This window comes from Salmo trutta, chromosome 24 (assembly GCF_901001165.1).
Source record: "Salmo trutta chromosome 24, fSalTru1.1, whole genome shotgun sequence".
Lineage (NCBI taxonomy): Eukaryota > Metazoa > Chordata > Actinopteri > Salmoniformes > Salmonidae > Salmo > Salmo trutta.
Genome location: NC_042980.1, coordinates 16903458 through 16920136, shown reverse-complemented (window position 1 = coordinate 16920136; position 16679 = coordinate 16903458). Strand labels below are relative to the sequence as shown.

At 41.3% G+C, this 16679-nt stretch overlaps 1 protein-coding gene across 1 annotated transcript; it reads right to left on the bottom strand.

The window, feature by feature from the left end:
* Positions 1-4826: 4826 nt before the first annotated feature.
* Positions 4827-12673, bottom strand: LOC115160830 (NADH dehydrogenase [ubiquinone] 1 alpha subcomplex subunit 10, mitochondrial-like). Its single transcript, XM_029711295.1, has 10 exons — positions 12515-12673; positions 11902-12070; positions 11507-11722; positions 11200-11286; positions 10225-10346; positions 7479-7546; positions 7248-7302; positions 6954-7039; positions 6706-6814; positions 4827-5131 (listed from the first exon to the last, which is right to left on the bottom strand). Exons 1-10 carry the CDS (start codon positions 12587-12589, stop codon positions 5063-5065), a joined length of 1056 nt encoding a protein of 351 aa, XP_029567155.1. The 5' UTR covers positions 12590-12673; the 3' UTR covers positions 4827-5062.
* Positions 12674-16679: the final 4006 nt, after the last annotated feature.

Below are 16679 nucleotides of genomic sequence, written 5' to 3'. Positions count from 1 at the left end.
CATATTACTTTTCAATAAATTACATTGTTTATTTAATTAATTGGTAATTTGTAGTTTCTTATCTCATAAACCTCTGCTTAATAGCCTCTTATTACTAGTAACAGGTGTATTACAGCATTGGTATCCTGAATATTATGTCAAATCAGAGGCTTAACAACAACTGCTGGATAAGACCTTCTGAGAGCATTAAAAATGTATACTCTTAAAATGCTGATGTCAAAATAGAAGCTTCTTAACATCAACTGCACCCAAGACAAAAGCATAAAAAAATCACACACCACAGCATGCATATCAAAGAGAGAAATGCATTTAGTACAGGAAAATGTCATTTTTGCAAGGCTGCAATGGCGCAACAGTGCCCCCTTTTGAAACTGAGCCTCCTCTCTTTCAGTGCAACTGCAGACTGTCTCTTCTATGGCCATGCTGACATGTCTACTGCACCTACTCTGTTTTGTGCTTCATAATCCTAAATCTCTCACACAGTCAGTTGAAAAAGGAAGAGAAAAGGACCAGAAAAACATGAAATATGCAATTCCATGTTTCACAAAACCAAAGAAATTACTGTCATACAAATTTTAAATAAAAACCAATGAAACAAGAGAGCATTGAAGTGTTGGACACAGAAACTGTTTTCACTGATTCAAACTGTCGATTAAACTACACCGAACAAAAATAAACACAATATGCAACAATTTCAAAGACTTGATAGAGTTAGTTCATATACTGAACAAAATATAAATGAAACATGTAAATTGTTGGTCCAATGTTTCATGAGCTGAAAAAAAAGGTCCCAGAAATTTTCAATACGCCCAAAAAGCCTGTTTCTCTAAAATGTGCACAAATTTGTTTACATCCCTGTTAGTGAGCATTTCTGCTTTGCCAAGATAATCCATCCACCTGACAGGTGTGGCATATTAAGAAGCTGATTAAACAGCATGATCATTACACAGGTGCACTCTTGCTGGGGACAATAAAAAGCCACTCTAAAATGTGCAGTTTTGTCACACAACACAATGCTACAGATGTCTCAAGTTTTGAGGGAGTGTGCAATTGGCATGCTGACTGCAGGAATGTCCACCAGAGCTGTTGCCAGATAATTGTATGTTAATTTCTCTACCATAAGCGATTAAACGTAATTTTAGAGAATTTGACAGTACATCCAACCTGGCCTTACAACCACAGACCGACCGCATGTAACCACGCCAGCCCAGGACCTCCACATCAGGATTCTTCACCTGCGGGATCATCTGATACCAGCCACCAGGACAGCTGATAAAACTGTGGGTTTGCACAAGCAAATAATTTCTGCACAAACTGGCAGAAACCGTCTCAAGGAAGCTCATCTGCATGCTCGTCGTTCTCATCATGGTCTTGACCTGACTGCAGTTTGGCAACTGGGGCAGCGTGCTCTTCACGGATTAATCTCGGTTTCAACTGTACCGGGCAGATAGCGTGTATGGTGACGTGTGGGCGAGTGGGTTTGCTGATGTCAACGTTATGAACAGAGTGCCCCATGGTGGCGGCGAGGTTATGGTATGGGTAGGCATAAGCTACGGACGATGAACACAATTGCATTTTATTGATGGCAAATTGAATACACAAAGATACCGTGACGAGATCTTGAGGCCCACTGTCGTGTCATTCATCCGCCGCCATCACCTCATGTTTCAGCATGATGATGCATGGCCCCATGTCGCAAGGATCTGTACACAATTCCTGGGAGCTGAACATTTCCCAATTCTTCCATGGCCTGCATACTCACCAGACATGTCACACATTGAGCATGTTTGGGATGCTCTGGATCGACGTGTACAACAGTGTGTTCCAGTTCCCGCCAATATCCAGCATCTTCGAACGGCCATTGAAAAGGAGTGGGACAACATTCCACAGGCCACAATCAACAACCTTATTAAGGCGAAGGAGATGTGTCACGCAGTATGAGGCAAATGGTGGTCACATCAGATACTGACTGATTTTCTGATCCATGCCCCTACTTATTTTTTAAGGTATCTGTGTACAACAGATGCATTTTTGTATTTTCAGTCACAAGAAATCCATAGATTACAGCCTAATGCATTTATTTCAATTGACTGATTGCCTTATATAAACTCTAACTCAGTAAAGTCTTTGAAATTGTTGCATGTTCGGTTATATTTCTGTTCCTCTATAAGGACCACTTGACCACGCGATGCCATACACTTCTGTCTGCCAACTGCCCGGTACAATTGAAACCGGGATTCATCCATTAAGAGCACACTTTTCCAGCATGCCAGTGGCCATCGAAGGTGAGCATTTGCCCAATGAAGTCAGTTACGACGCAGAACTGCAGTCAGGTCAAGACCCTGGTTGGACGATAAGCACGCAGATGAGCTTCCCCGAGACGGTTTCTGTCAGTTTGTGCAGAAATTATTTGGTTGTGAAACCCACAGTTTCATCAGCAGTCTGGGTGGCTGGTCTCAGACCATCCCACAGGTGAAGAAGCAAGGAGTGGAGGTCCTGGGCTGGCGTGGTTACACGTGGTCTGAGGTTGTGAGGCCGGTTGGACGTACTGCCAAATTCTCTAAAACGACGTTGGAGGCAGTTTATGGTAGAGAAATTAATATTAAACTATCTGGCAACAAGTCTGGTGGATATTCCTGCAGTCTATATGCCAATTACCCGGTCCCTCAAAACTTAGGACATCTGTGGCATTGTGTTGTGGAACAAAACTGCACATTTTAGATTGGCCTTTTATTGTCCCCAGCACAAGGTGCACCTGTGTAATGATCATGCTGTTTAATTAGCTTATTGATATGCCACACCTCTCAGGTGGATGGATTATCTTGGAAAAGGAGCATATAAAGAAAATTGTGCACAACATTCTTGAGAAAAGTTTTTTGTGCATATGGAAATTTCTAGGACATTTTATTTCAGCTCATGTAACATGGGACCAACACATGTTGTATTTACATATTTTTTCAGTGATTCAATTGGTAGAAAGTATCACATGAAGTCCAAGACACAAGATAGGCTGCTATCATCATTGGGATCTAGCAGCAGGATGTGCGTAATTGGAGAACTCCCCTTGTTTCACTAACACCCTCAGCTATTGAGCCCTTCGTGTGTATCTCCACTAGCAATCAAGAGTAGATTAGAACTACGAGACGTTAGCTCCTCCAACTGACAAAAGAAAAATAAATTAATCACTGCTTCTCTCACAGAAGCATAGCTATTTCTAGAGATGTGGTCACTGCGTTTCAGGCCTAGCCAGCCAAGCCACTGGGAACAAAAATTTACTCCAGACTGGCCAACGATAGCATTGTATGGCAAAACAATAAATCTGAACTACCACATGACCTGTGCTGCTCAGTTTTCAGAGTTGGACTTAATGAAACTGTTTTTCAGCTGAATGGTTTATAGCCCAGATAAACTGAACTAAAGAATTGGGTCATAACCTTGTAGAAATCTAACTTTTTCATATTCATAATGTAGCCTACTCTTTGTCCTCCAGTTGCCCTTTTGAATGCGTTTTCCCATTCTTGCACATGGTTGGGGTCTAGCTTTAGGAAATGATCCGTCTGAGAGAGGCCATAAGAGAGTTCTGTAAAACGGATTTCAACTGTGACCGTGACATCCTATAACAAGTCATGAGCCTGACTGCTCATTTCATATAATGCCAATTACAACTCTTCCCTGTCTCATGGGCTGTGAAAATCACTAGTCGACAGATTTCAAAGTGGCCCATGTGAAAATGTAGTCATGGGAGGGAGGCGTTTGTTCATTTCACAGGGTTTCACCTGCTAGATCCATTTGCACAGTAAAGAGCAGCAGCGCTTCACTCAAGGATCACGCGGACACTTTAAGGTGAGGTCGACAAGGGCTCATTTAATCGTACTTAATGCCATGTGTTCAATTAACATTTTGGGAGATGACACCAGCCGGCAAGGTACTATACCCAGCGTCTAATTGCCACAGCCTGCTGCTCTGTTCCTCTCGGTCAGTGTAATAGCTCCGTGTCGTCCATCTTCGCTGAGCTACAGTGGCATAGGTGTGTAAATGCTGGAGGTGTGTGTGTCTCTGTGTGAGTGAGAAATGCTTAAGAGTCAGCTGGTGGTAAATTAAAAACAACCAGGTTCTTAAAATCACCCTGTGAAAAGAGTGTGGGGGGGGATTGCACTTCTGTTTTGGTACATGAAGACCTGAAGGGTATAATACAAAGCAGGATCAATGAGTTAGCCAGCTATCTTCGATAAACAACTAGAAATAACTTTCAATTTTCTGGTTCAATAATAAAGCTAAACTTCAATATGTTCATGGTGATCCATACCACCAGAGTCTGAAATTAGCAGCACCTGAATGATCATCTTTCTCTTTCATGAACATAGTATATCTAATCTTGCCCTTAGAGCATGTCATAACTGCAGATTTTAGATTATTATTTATAAATGTATTGTTTGATATGCCATTATGGAACGGCTGGAAGCCAATCAGTCTGAGCCCAGTCAGTATATGCAGACACATATAGTACAACAGGCACACTGAAGGCCTGCCTAATTGGCTACCTGCTTCCATACCTGGAACTGTGGTTAAGAAAAACAGTAAACCCTTACGGGGCTATGTGACACCGCACTATGCACTGACAAAGTCACTGTGTGAAGCATCTGTTAAAGAAAAGACTAGCGGATACATTATAATGATACAAGTCAGTGAAGTCATTTTACTTTCAAGTTTGCTGTCCCAGTTTATAAAAAAATTATATGATTAAGAGAGATTCCAGTTTATCCTCAATCCAATTGCCATTATCCCTCTTGAAAAGGCTAGATGCACATTTCACACAAAAAAAGAACACGTTTTTAGATGTACTTTTAATGCATAATTCATGGCCATAATACAGTTTCTCCTTGATACACAGTCAGACCAGAGAAGAGAATGTTCCAGATTGGATCAAATGGATAATCCCATATTTAGACTTCTCCACCCATAGGGAGGAGTGAACAGGTGTGTGAGGGGGGGTTGAGGGAGGGAAAGAGGAGCGAACCATTCATCTACAGCAATCAGCTCAAGAGTAGTCAGGTCCACTCATTCACTTCAGCCAGATGTTCGTGTCTCCTATGTCTGCATTATAACCTGCAGCGTACTTCTTTCCCAGGAGCTTTTGGGACAGAAAAGAAAAGGACAGTCAATTTAATTAGAGTGAGAGAAGTGATAGGGGATATAGCCTATTATGTATGCTAACACTTCTGGGATGCATTTGCTGAAACAGTTGCCAAAAATATAGGAGAAACCATCTTTGAAGTTGCAAGTAAAATACAATGTAGTTAGGCTAGGTATAAACAAGAACTTAATAAATATTTTGCCTTTTTGGAAATAAATCAAGTTAGTCGCCTAATAGTTGTTCTGAGAGTTCTGTAACCCTCTTAGTCTGGGCATACAAGTCATAACCTACACTTTACTGATGAAATCCTTAAAACGAATCCAATGCGAGGGTCAAGGAGTCATCCTTGACTTAAAAAAAAAAACATTTGTGGGAATTGCCTGGGTAAAAAGAGACACACGATATTCCACAGGACACTTGGGCAGGTTTACAGTTCTCCGATTTAAGAAGCCAGGCCTTCTTATTCCCTTAAGCTTTGAAGAACTAGCCACTCAAGACTCATCCATCCTTAGATGTGGGACGACAGCAAAGACTAATGGTATAGCAAAGTGTTTTTGTCACTAGGGGCGACATTGCAGTCCATCACCCCCTAGCCTTAGCAAACAGCGCGTTATGAGTTCCTGCTAATGTGAAGCCCCGTCAGTGACAGACTGATAGACAGCCAGGCTGCTCTGTCACCCTGGCGACACTAGCCCATCAGTCTTGTGAGTATGAAACAAAAAAGATCATGTAGGCCTTAGTTAACACTAGACTAACCCTGTTTCTCTTTCTTTCAACTGTTATCAGTCAACCAAAGAAGCAGAAAACAGACTTAAATATAAAGACATTTACAGCCTCAAAAACAAATCAGCCATGATTGAAGAAGTGGTGTTGGATTGCAAATAGCAACATTGATAGGCATTAAAGTTTTGTTTACCTAGTTTTACTTTGACATCTGCGGTACAACTTAGCACGAGTTTAAGCTGGCGAAGCCAAAATGATATCACCAGACAAACCCCTATCTGTTGTTGTTCTTGTCAAACAGTACAGTACACTCTACTGCGGAATCCTAGCTTGCACTTCAGAAGAAGTGAACTTTGTCAAGTAGAAGTACGGATGAGAAAATGCAGACAACCTAAGCCCGCCATAGTTCACATTCCCCAAGCTTGTCCTCCCACTCGTTCCAGTATAATAGCGGGCACCGAGCAAAATGTCAGCTCAAAGAATCCTGTAGCACATTATATACCCCCACATCTCCAGTCAATAAATTTTAAAGGTCAGGACAGAATGTTTTCCTGCAAGACTGATGACACCAATGACTTGGAGAATATTCCACATATGGCATTTCCCTTTTCGTATATCATTTGATATTTCAGCTACCAAAATAGTTATTTAATATGCTGGAGGCAAAACCACAAGACGGACACAAAACCCAGAAGAGACGGAGAGGAAAAATACTATTGAAGGAGGGGGAAAGTTCTCTGCCTATGCAGTATGGTACCTATAGCTCATACCCCACTTTATCATAATCTGTTCATATCAGGTGATCTAGCCACACCACATAAGAGAAGTAGAGTGCTTTTCTCCCTTACTGATTTGAAGGCATAGTAGCCTGCATCATACTCGTGAGCCCCAATGGTGACCTCAGGGAGGAAGTTGGGTACATGGGTCAGGTCTGCAACCCTCATCTTGTCTTCCACCCTTGGGAGAGAGGAAGGAAAACAGCAGGCTGATGAGAAAGCTTCCAGAGCTCCAATATGAACTATATAGGCTTACCCATGTACGTGACGGAAAAGTAAGGTGTACAAGTGTAGGGAACAAATTAAGTGGTTATACTTACAGCATTCTCATGTAGTGGAGTGTGACATCATCCTGCTCTACCCAAGGTCCTTTCTCAAATTTCAAGTACTCAATGTCTTCTGCAATCTAAAGAGAAAAACAAGTCTGTTTGACGAGAGAGTTTTGTGAGGGAATAAGACAGGTTTTCAATAGCAGTCAGTGCATTTCAGGATGATGCATTGGCTAGGCCTATAACATATCAACACCATGTTTGTTTTCTCACCAGAAACTACAAGGTTATTATTATTATTATTATATAATTTGATGCCTCTAGTCATTCACTGGATTTTCTTACCCTCTCCATGTCTTGTGCTTGGGTAGCATCATAAGCGAGCAATTCTGCATTCTCACTGAAATAAAGAAAAACTCTCTCAACACCTTTCTTGTAAATGGTTGAAGGTCAGATCGGAGTCGTCTTGAAAAATTGCATTGTTAAAAATACGTTCAAGTTGTTAAAAGACTGGGTCATCTCAAGAGGTATAATGAATAGTATATGTTTAACTAGAGAACTTTCTAATCCACTAACCTGATTTTGGGAAGGTAGGTCTTCTTGTAGGCATCCTCAATGCTCTTCAGATAGGGTAGGGGTACATCCTGAGGGTAAGACAGGATAGATTCAGAAAGACAGGAACAACACACTTCAGAAAATAGACTATTTGAAAAGACAGCCAACACCAGAACCAACACAATTCACTTGCTTAGTCAAAGTGCCTTAAATGGATTTAACTTAACAAGCAGAACACCCAAAGTGATAGAGAAGCAGAAGATCTGTTTGGAGCTGTTGAAGCAGATTCTCATCTTCAATGATCTGATCCGTAGAGCGGAAAGGTAATTAAACCTAACTTAAGAATAATCATGGCACACAAAATCAAATAACTCAGTGGCAACTGATATGAATCTATTTGAAGGGCCATGCTTGAATTCTTATCCAGGCTTCAGCTTGATTTAATTCCTTTATTGGCCAGTATTAAGCCTTTAGAAGTTTGACAGATGGTTTCTTTCCAAAATGCTACCCATCCAATACTATTAGTGATCTAAAAACACAAGTGCAGCTTTTGGGCATATACAGTACCTTCAGAAAGTATTCACTTTTTTTGTGTATTAACTTTTTCCACATTTTGCTGTGTTACACAACCTGAATTTAAAATGGATTGAGATTTTTTTGTAACTGGCCTACACACAATACCCCATCATGTCAAAGTGGAATTAGGTTAATTTACATTTTTGTGGCAAACCTAAATACGTTCAGGAGTAAAGTGTCACCTAACAAGTCACATAGGTTGCATGGACTAACTCTGTGTGCAATAATAGTGTTTTTACAAGACCCTTGAATGAGTATGCGTCCAAACTTTTGAATGACTACCTCATCTCTGTACCCCACACATACAATTATCTGGAAGGTCCCTCAGTCAAGCAGTGAATTTCAAACACAGATTCAACCACATAGACCAGGGAGGTTTACCAATGCCTCACAAAGGGCACCTACTGGTAGATAAAAAAGCAGAAATGTAATATCCCTTTGAGCATGGTTAAGTTATTAATTACATGTTGGATGGAGTATCAAAACACCCAGTCACTACTAAGATAAGGCCAATGGTGACTTTAAGACAGTAAAAAAAATGTAATGGCTGTGATAGAAAACTGAGGATGAGTCAACAACATTGTAGTTACCTTGATGACAGAGTGAAAAGGAAGCCTGTTTAACATTTTAAAAATACCAAACATGCATCTGTTTGCAACAAGGTAAAAACAAAAGTAATACTGCAAAAAATGTGCAATAACCTTTTAGTCCTGAATACCAAGTGTTATGTTTAGGGCAAATCCAATACAACCTGTCACTGACTACCACTTGCTATATTTTCAAGCATAGTGGTGGCTGCATCATGTTATGCCAAGAGTGTGCAAAGCTGTCATCAAGGCAAAGGGTGGCTACTTTAAAGAATCGTCAATATAAAATATATTTTGATTTGTTTAACACCTTATTGGTTACTACATGATCCCATGTGTTATTTCATAGTTTTGATGTCTTCAGTATTGTTGTACAATCTAGAAAATAGTCAAAATAAAGAAAAACCCTTGAATGAGTATGCGTCCAAACTTTTGACTGGTACTGTATAGTTGATTTTAAAAACACAGGGTATATATGTAAAAATACAAATGTAAAAATTTCAGCCAATTGATTGGTCGAAAGAACAGACGACTTTCGGTCCACCGAGATTTAGTCGAGGACAGCCCTAAATAGTTCTTTTTTTAAAAATCTTTTTTTACAAAATGTTACCATTTTTCTTCCAGTTCAATATTGCAGAGTATTTTGTGAAGATTGTTGACAAAAAAATGACAATTAAATCCATTTTAATCCCACTTTTTCCAAATGTGGAAAAAGTCAAAGGCTGTGAATACTTTCTGAAGGCAATAGCCTAAACAAGACCATCGATGAAAATGGTTATTCAACATGCACCCTAAACATAGCATAGATAAAAAAGATCCATCATGTTGATCACTGAAAGGATACATCTGGCTTTAAATAAGGGAGTGAGATTCAACATCTTTAAAACTGAGGTTTAAACATGTTATATATTTAAATCCAATCAGAGATGTGAGAATTACACTCCGGAAAGAAAGGTTTGGAACACTGATCTGAATTATGAATCAAACTACCTAAGTTGAAAATAGCCTAGATTTTATGCACCTAGACTTGTCCTAAACAATTCTTTTTCTGGTAGAATCTGAGACTGCATATTTATCTCAATTTGCACCGAATTCCACCAGCCCTCCATGTTAATGTTTAAAGACAGGATTATTGCTGGGACCACAATTGCATAATGCTAATAACTACCAGGCTTTGTGAGGCCCGCATGCCTGCCAAATGTGAGAGGTCCTAAATGGGCGTACGTGAAAGCAACAACTAATTTCTATAATTTTTACACATTACCAGAGGCGTTTGGCAAAGGAAAGGTTCCAATTAAGAACATTACTTGCTGTTAGCAACAGACTGATAATCATTTTTTTCTCTGTTTCTAACCTAGCTCATGACCACAGTAGAGACTTTTTGAGGAGTTTAAAATGTTTGTTTTTTTGTTTAAAGCCCCAAATACGTCAATATTAGAAAGAGTTCACACAATTTAGAATAATTACTGGACAGGACTCAATTGGTTGAGTAAAACTTCCATAGGTTCTCTACCAGCTGATAATGGATGGTCATGCAGTCAGACAAACGATATGCCTAGAAAAGTATAGCATGGATTATATTTTCCTTGTTTGTGTCTCCCTACTTTGCCTGATGCCTTTAGCTTCTTCTGCACTTCTTCTGCTGGCTTGTCCACATAGATGACCAAGTGAGGGGGCAGGAACTCACAGATGCTGATACCTTTGATTTCATTGTAGTGGTCTACACCTGCATTACAGAACATATGAGATTCAACCACAGCAATGTAAAATGCCCCTTTTGTAGTAATGGTGGCATACATAAAAAAAAAGCATCTTCACCCACAGTTTATTTATGTAAAACACTAATGACCTTTCAATGTCATGGCTTGTCAGGTTGGTGTTAAACCAGATTTAATTCAGATCTGATTCATCATCTATAAGTCTTTGCTAGGTAAAGCCCTGCCTTATCTCAGCTCACTGGTCACCATAGCAGCACCCACCCGTAGCACCCACCCGTAGCACGCGCTCCAGCAGATATATTTCACTGGTCACCCCAAAGCCAATTCCTCCTTTGGCGGCTTTTCCTTCCAGTTCTCTGCTGCCAATGACTGGAACGAATTGCAAAAAAATAAAAAATAATAATAATCACTGAAGCTGGATACTCATATCTCCCTCTCTAACTTTAAGCACCAGCTGTCAGAGCAGCTCACAGATCACTGCACCTGTACATAGCTCATCTCTAAATAGCCCATCCAACTACCTCATCCCCATACTTTTTTGCTCCTTTGCACCCCAGTATCACTACTTGCACATCTATCACTCCAGTGTTTAATTGCTAAATTGTAAATATTTCACCACTATCGCCTATTTATTGCCTATAGACTTTTCTACTGTGTTATTGACTGTATGTTTGTTTATTCCATGTGTAACTCTGTGTTGTTTGTGTCGCACTGCTTCGCTTCATCTTGGCCAGGTCGCATTTGTAAATGAGAACTTGTTCTCAACTGGCCTCCCTGGTTAAATAAAGGTGAAATAAAAAAATAACGCAATAAGACTATTCAGATCTGTACCACCCTTACCATAGGGATTTCAGTACTTACACTGCCTTCTGATGTAGCCCTGTTTGAACATGGCCTCCACAAACACCATGTCACTGTAGGGGGAGCGCTCCAAGATCACACCTTGACCTAGAATGGAGAAAGTTTATGAGAAGGACATGACTAAAAACCCAAAATGGACAGAATCATATTTTTGCAAAAAGCCATTTATAATAACACAAGGCATTAATTTAACTACAGGAATGTAAGCTCAAGAGCTCAATTCTTTGTTTTCCCCGATTCCCTAACACAATCCTGATGTCATTTGTGAGCGATATCTGAGCGCATTCCCAATGCCAGCCAGCCGTACCTGTGGTGAGCAGGTGCTCCATGGCGTCTGACCACTGAAGAAGCCTCATGAGGTACATCCATGCCTGTAGCCGGTAGGAGTTCCCATCAGCAGCCTTGGGGTCTGCATAGAACTTCTCCAAGCTGCAGTTACCATTGAAGGCGATTGGCAGAGGCTCCTTCTCCGCTGTCATCTTGTCCAAGTAGTGTGTGTTGGGCTCAGGCATGTACAGCATCCCTACAGACATCAGACAAAGTGTTAATGTAGTCAATATACATTAATCCTGTTATGTACCAGAAAGGTAGGAAATTACTTTTTTATTTTTAGTTAATGCAATTGGCATTATAAACTTCTAACTCACCAAGTTATAAATATGTATAAATAAGTAGTCTAGACTTCAATAACTGCATCATTACCCAGCTTATCAGCCAGACTCTGGGCCAGCGCCCCCTTTCCTGAGGCCAGGTTGCCATCAATGGAGATGATCTTGCTGTTTTCTTTGAACCTTGGGGTTGTCCTCTCGCCCAGTGCATATGCCCACCAGCCGTACCGTAGGTTCCTTAATGAGCTTGTGTGAATACCAGCCTAAAGATAGAAGATATGTTGATCAATTAATTCTCAAATCAAATATTGAATTGTACTCAGTATCAATAGAATGAGTATGCGAGTGTCATCCTCTGACCATCCTGCCCACCATGAATTAAGAATGCTTCATTGTAATTGATAAAACTGAAATACTAGCTAGCATGTCAGGAGGATGACAAGAATGGGATAACGGTAACTAGACAATTAGTTCAAATAAGCTAGCTAACAAATTAATTAATATTGCCGCTAATAACAATACATTCCTACACAATAGTTGTTGACAACCACATAACACTCGGCTGGCCACGCAAAACACCAATCTGCTAGTTAGCCTTTTTAGCATTAGCATTCTTGTTATGGTGTCCTTGTATCGAGGGCGGCTTGTGAACTTGATGTCTTTCGTTGCGCGAGAGAGCATTTTGGCAATTCTTCTTACAATCTTACCGTCTGAATAGGTGTCCCTGCTTTGAAAACGGCTGTCCCCGAGGGGATGACCAAACGAATCACCCGTAACGCCATGATTTTAACACCAGACCTGCAAATCTGACCCAAAAATCACCCTCTATGCAAGTTGTTTCGAGGCGCGATAATAACGCGTTGAAATTGTCTTTTTTGTCCATAGTCGAGTAATATTGACGTCATCAAGTGTGTCCAATTGTATTGCCTGTAAGAAAAAGACAACCATTTAAAATGAGCGCCATGATTAAGGTAAGGGGTATAGTTATGTTTAGGGTAGGGACGTCCCAAGGATCCCGGATAACATTTACCAGATATAAAGATATACATATTATCTACTGTCTCAGCCACAGGAGGTTGGTGGCACCTTAATTGGGGAAGACAGGCTCATGGTAATGGCTGGAGCAGAATTAGTGGAGTGGCATCAAATCACATTTTATTAGTCACATGCGCCAAATACAACAGGTGTAGACCTTACAGTGAAATGCTTACTTACGAGCCCTCAAACAACAATGCAGTTTAAAAAAATACGGACAAGAATAAGAGATAAAAGTAACATGTAATTGAAAAGCAGCAGTAAAACAACAATAGCGAGACTATATACCGGTACAGAGTCAATGTGCAGGGGCACCGGTTAGTTGAGGTAGTATGTACATGTAGGTAGAGTTATTGAAGTGACTATGCATAGATGACGACAACAGAGAGTAGCAGTGGTGTAAAGGGGGGAGGGAGGCAATGCAAATAGTTTGGGTAGCCATTTGATTAGATGTTCAGGAGTCTTATGGCTTGCGGGTAGAAGCTGTTTAGAAGCCTCTTGGACCTAGACTTGGCGCTCCGGTACCGCTTGCCGTGTGGTAGAAGAAAGAAAAGTCTATGACTAGGGTGGCTGGAGTCTTAAACAATTTTTAGGGCCTTCCTCTGACACCGCCTGGTATAGAGGTCCTGGATGGCAGGAAGCTTGGCCCCAGTGATGTACTGGGCCATTCGCACTGTCCTCTGTAGTGCCTTGCGGTCGGAGGCCGAGCAGTTGCCATACCAGGCAGTGATGCAACCCGTCAGGATGCTCTCGATGGTGCAGCTGTAGAACCTTTTGAGGATTTGAGGACCTATGCCAAATCTTTTCAGTCTCCTGAGGGGGAATAGGTTTTGTTGTGCCCTCTTCACGACTGTCTTGATGTGCTTGGACCATGTTTGTTTGTTGGTGATGCGGACACCAAGGAACTTGGTGTCCACATCAAGCTCTCAACCTGCTCCAGTACAGCCCCGTCGATGAGAATGGGGGTGTGCTCGGTCCTCTTTTTCCTGTAGTTGATCACGTCGAGGGAGAGTTTGTTGTCCTGGCACCACATAGCCTATAGGGAGGAGGTCAGAGACCTGGCCATCTCGTCGTTGTCGGTGATCAGGCCTACCACTGTTGTGTCATCGGCAAATTGAACGATGGTTTTGGAGTCGTGCCTGGCCGTGCAGTCATGAGTGAACAGGGAGTACAGGAGGGGACTGAGCACACACCCCTGAGGGGCCCCCGTGTTGAGGATCAGCGTGGCGGATGTGTTGTTACCTACCCTTACCACCTGGGGGCAGGCCCGTCAGGAAGTCCAGGATCCAATTGCAGAGGGAGATGTTTAGTCCCAGGGTCCTTAGCTTATTGATGAGCTTTGAGAGCACTATGGGGTTGAACGCTGAGCTAAAGTTAATGAATAGCATTCTCACATACAGTTGAAGTTGGAAGTTTAAATACACTTAGGTTGGAGTCATTAAAACTTGTTTTTCAACCACTCCACAAATTTCTTGTTAACAAACTATAGTTTTGGTAAGTCGGTTAGGACATCTACTTTGTGCATGACACAAGTCATTTTTCCAACAATTGTTTACAGACAGATTATTTCACTTATAATTCACTGTATCACAATTCCAGTGGGTCAGAAGTTTACATACATTAAGCTGACTATGCCTTTAAACAGCTTGGAAAATTTCAGAAAATTATGTCATGGCTTTAGAAACTTCTGATAGGCTAATTGACATAATTTGAGCCAATTCGAAGTGTACCTGTGGATGTATTTCAACGCCTACCTTCAAACTTAGTTCCTCTTTGCTTGACATCATGGGAAAATCAAAATAAATCAGCCAAGACCTCAGAAAAAAAATTGTAGACCTCCACAAGTCTGGTTCATCCTGGGGAGCAATTTCCAAACACCTGAAGGTGCCACGTTCATCTGTACAAACAATAGTATGCAAATATAAACACCATGGGACCATGCAGCCGTCATAATGCTCAGGAAGGAGATGCGTTCTGTCTCCTAGAGATGAACGTACTTGTGTGCGAAAAGTGCAAATCAATCCCAGAAAAACAGCAAAGGACCCTGTGAAGATGCTGGAGGAAACAGGTACAAAAGTATCTATATCCACAGTAAAACAAGTCCTATACCGACATAACCTGAAAGGCCTCTCAGCAAGGAAGAAGCCACTTCTCCAAAACCGCCATAAAAAAGCAAGACTACGGTTTGCAATTGCACATGGGGACAAAGTGTCAAGTCCTGACCAGCAGAGGGAGCAATTGTATTAGTTTTGGTCAGGACGTGGCAGGGGTTTTGTGTGTTAAGTGTTGGGTTGGTGATTGGACTCCCAATTGAAGGCAGGTGTGTTGAGTTGCCTTTGATTGGGAGTCCTATATAGTAGTGTGTGTTTTTCTTTGGGGTTGTGGGTAGTTGTTTTTGCACTGCGTTTTGTGAGCCTGCAAAACTGTTCCTGTTGTCGTGAGTACTGTTTATTGTTTTCCCTGTGGATGCTTTGTGTGTTTTCATTAAAAGAATATGAGTATCCACATACCCGCTGCGCCTTGGACTTCTCTCCACTACGACACTTGTGACACAAAGACTGTACTTTTTGGAGAAATTTCCTCTGGTCTGATGAAACACAAATAGAACTGGCCATAATGACCATTGTTATGTTTGGAGGGAAAAGTGGAGGCTTGCAAGCCGAAGAACACCATCCCAACCGTGAAGCACGGGGGTTTCAGCATCATGTTGTGGGGTTGCTTTGCTGCAGGAGGGACTGGTGCACTTCACAAAATAGATGGCATCATGAGGAAGTAAAATTATGTGGATATATTGAAGCAGCATCTCAAGACATCAGTCAGGAAGTTAAAGCTTGGTCGCAATTGGGTCTTCCAAATGAACAATGACTCCAAGCATACATCCAAAGTTGTGTCAAAATGGCTTAAGGACAACAAAGTCAAGGTATTGGAGTTGCCATCACAAAGCCCTGACCTCAATCCTATAGAAAATTTGCGGGCAGAACTGAAAAAGCGTATGCAAACAAGGAGGCCTACAACCCTGACTCAGTTACACCAGCTCTGTCAGGAGGAATGGGCCAAAATTCACCCAACTTATTGTGAGAAGCTTGTGGAAGGCTACCCGAACATTTGACCTAAGTTAACCAATTTAAAGGCAATGCTACCAAATACTAATTGAGTGTATGTAAACTTCTGACCCACTGGGAATGTGATGAAAGAAATAAAAGCTGAAAAAAAATCACTCAACTTTTATTCTGACATTTCACATTCTTATAATAAAGTGGTGATCCTAACTGACCTAAAACACAATTTTTACTAGGATTAAATGTCATGAATTGTGAAAAACTGAGATTAAATGTATTTGGCTAAGGTGTATGTAAACTTCCGACTTCAGCTGTAGGTGTTCCTTTTGTCCAGGTGGGAAAGCGCAGTGTGGAATGCAATAGAGATTGCATCATCTGTGGATCTTTTGGGGTGGTATGCAAATTGGAGTGGGTCTAGGTTTTCTGGGATAATGGTGTTGATGTGAGCCATGACCAGTTTTTCAAAGCGCTCATGGCTACAGACGTGACTGCTACGGGTTCGTTGTCATTTAGGCAGGTTACCTTAGTGTTCTTGGGCACATGCACTATGGTGGTCTGCTTAAAACATGTTGGTATTACAGACAAGGACAAGTAGAGCTTGAAAATGTCAGTAAAGACACTTGCCAGTTGGTCAGCGTGTGCTCACAGTACAATCCGTCTGTAGTCCGTAATGGTTTACAAGCCCTGCCACATCCGACGAGCGTCAGAGCCGGTGTAGTACGATTTGATCTTGGTCCTTTGTTTGATGGCTCGTCGGAGGCCATAGCGGGATTTCTTA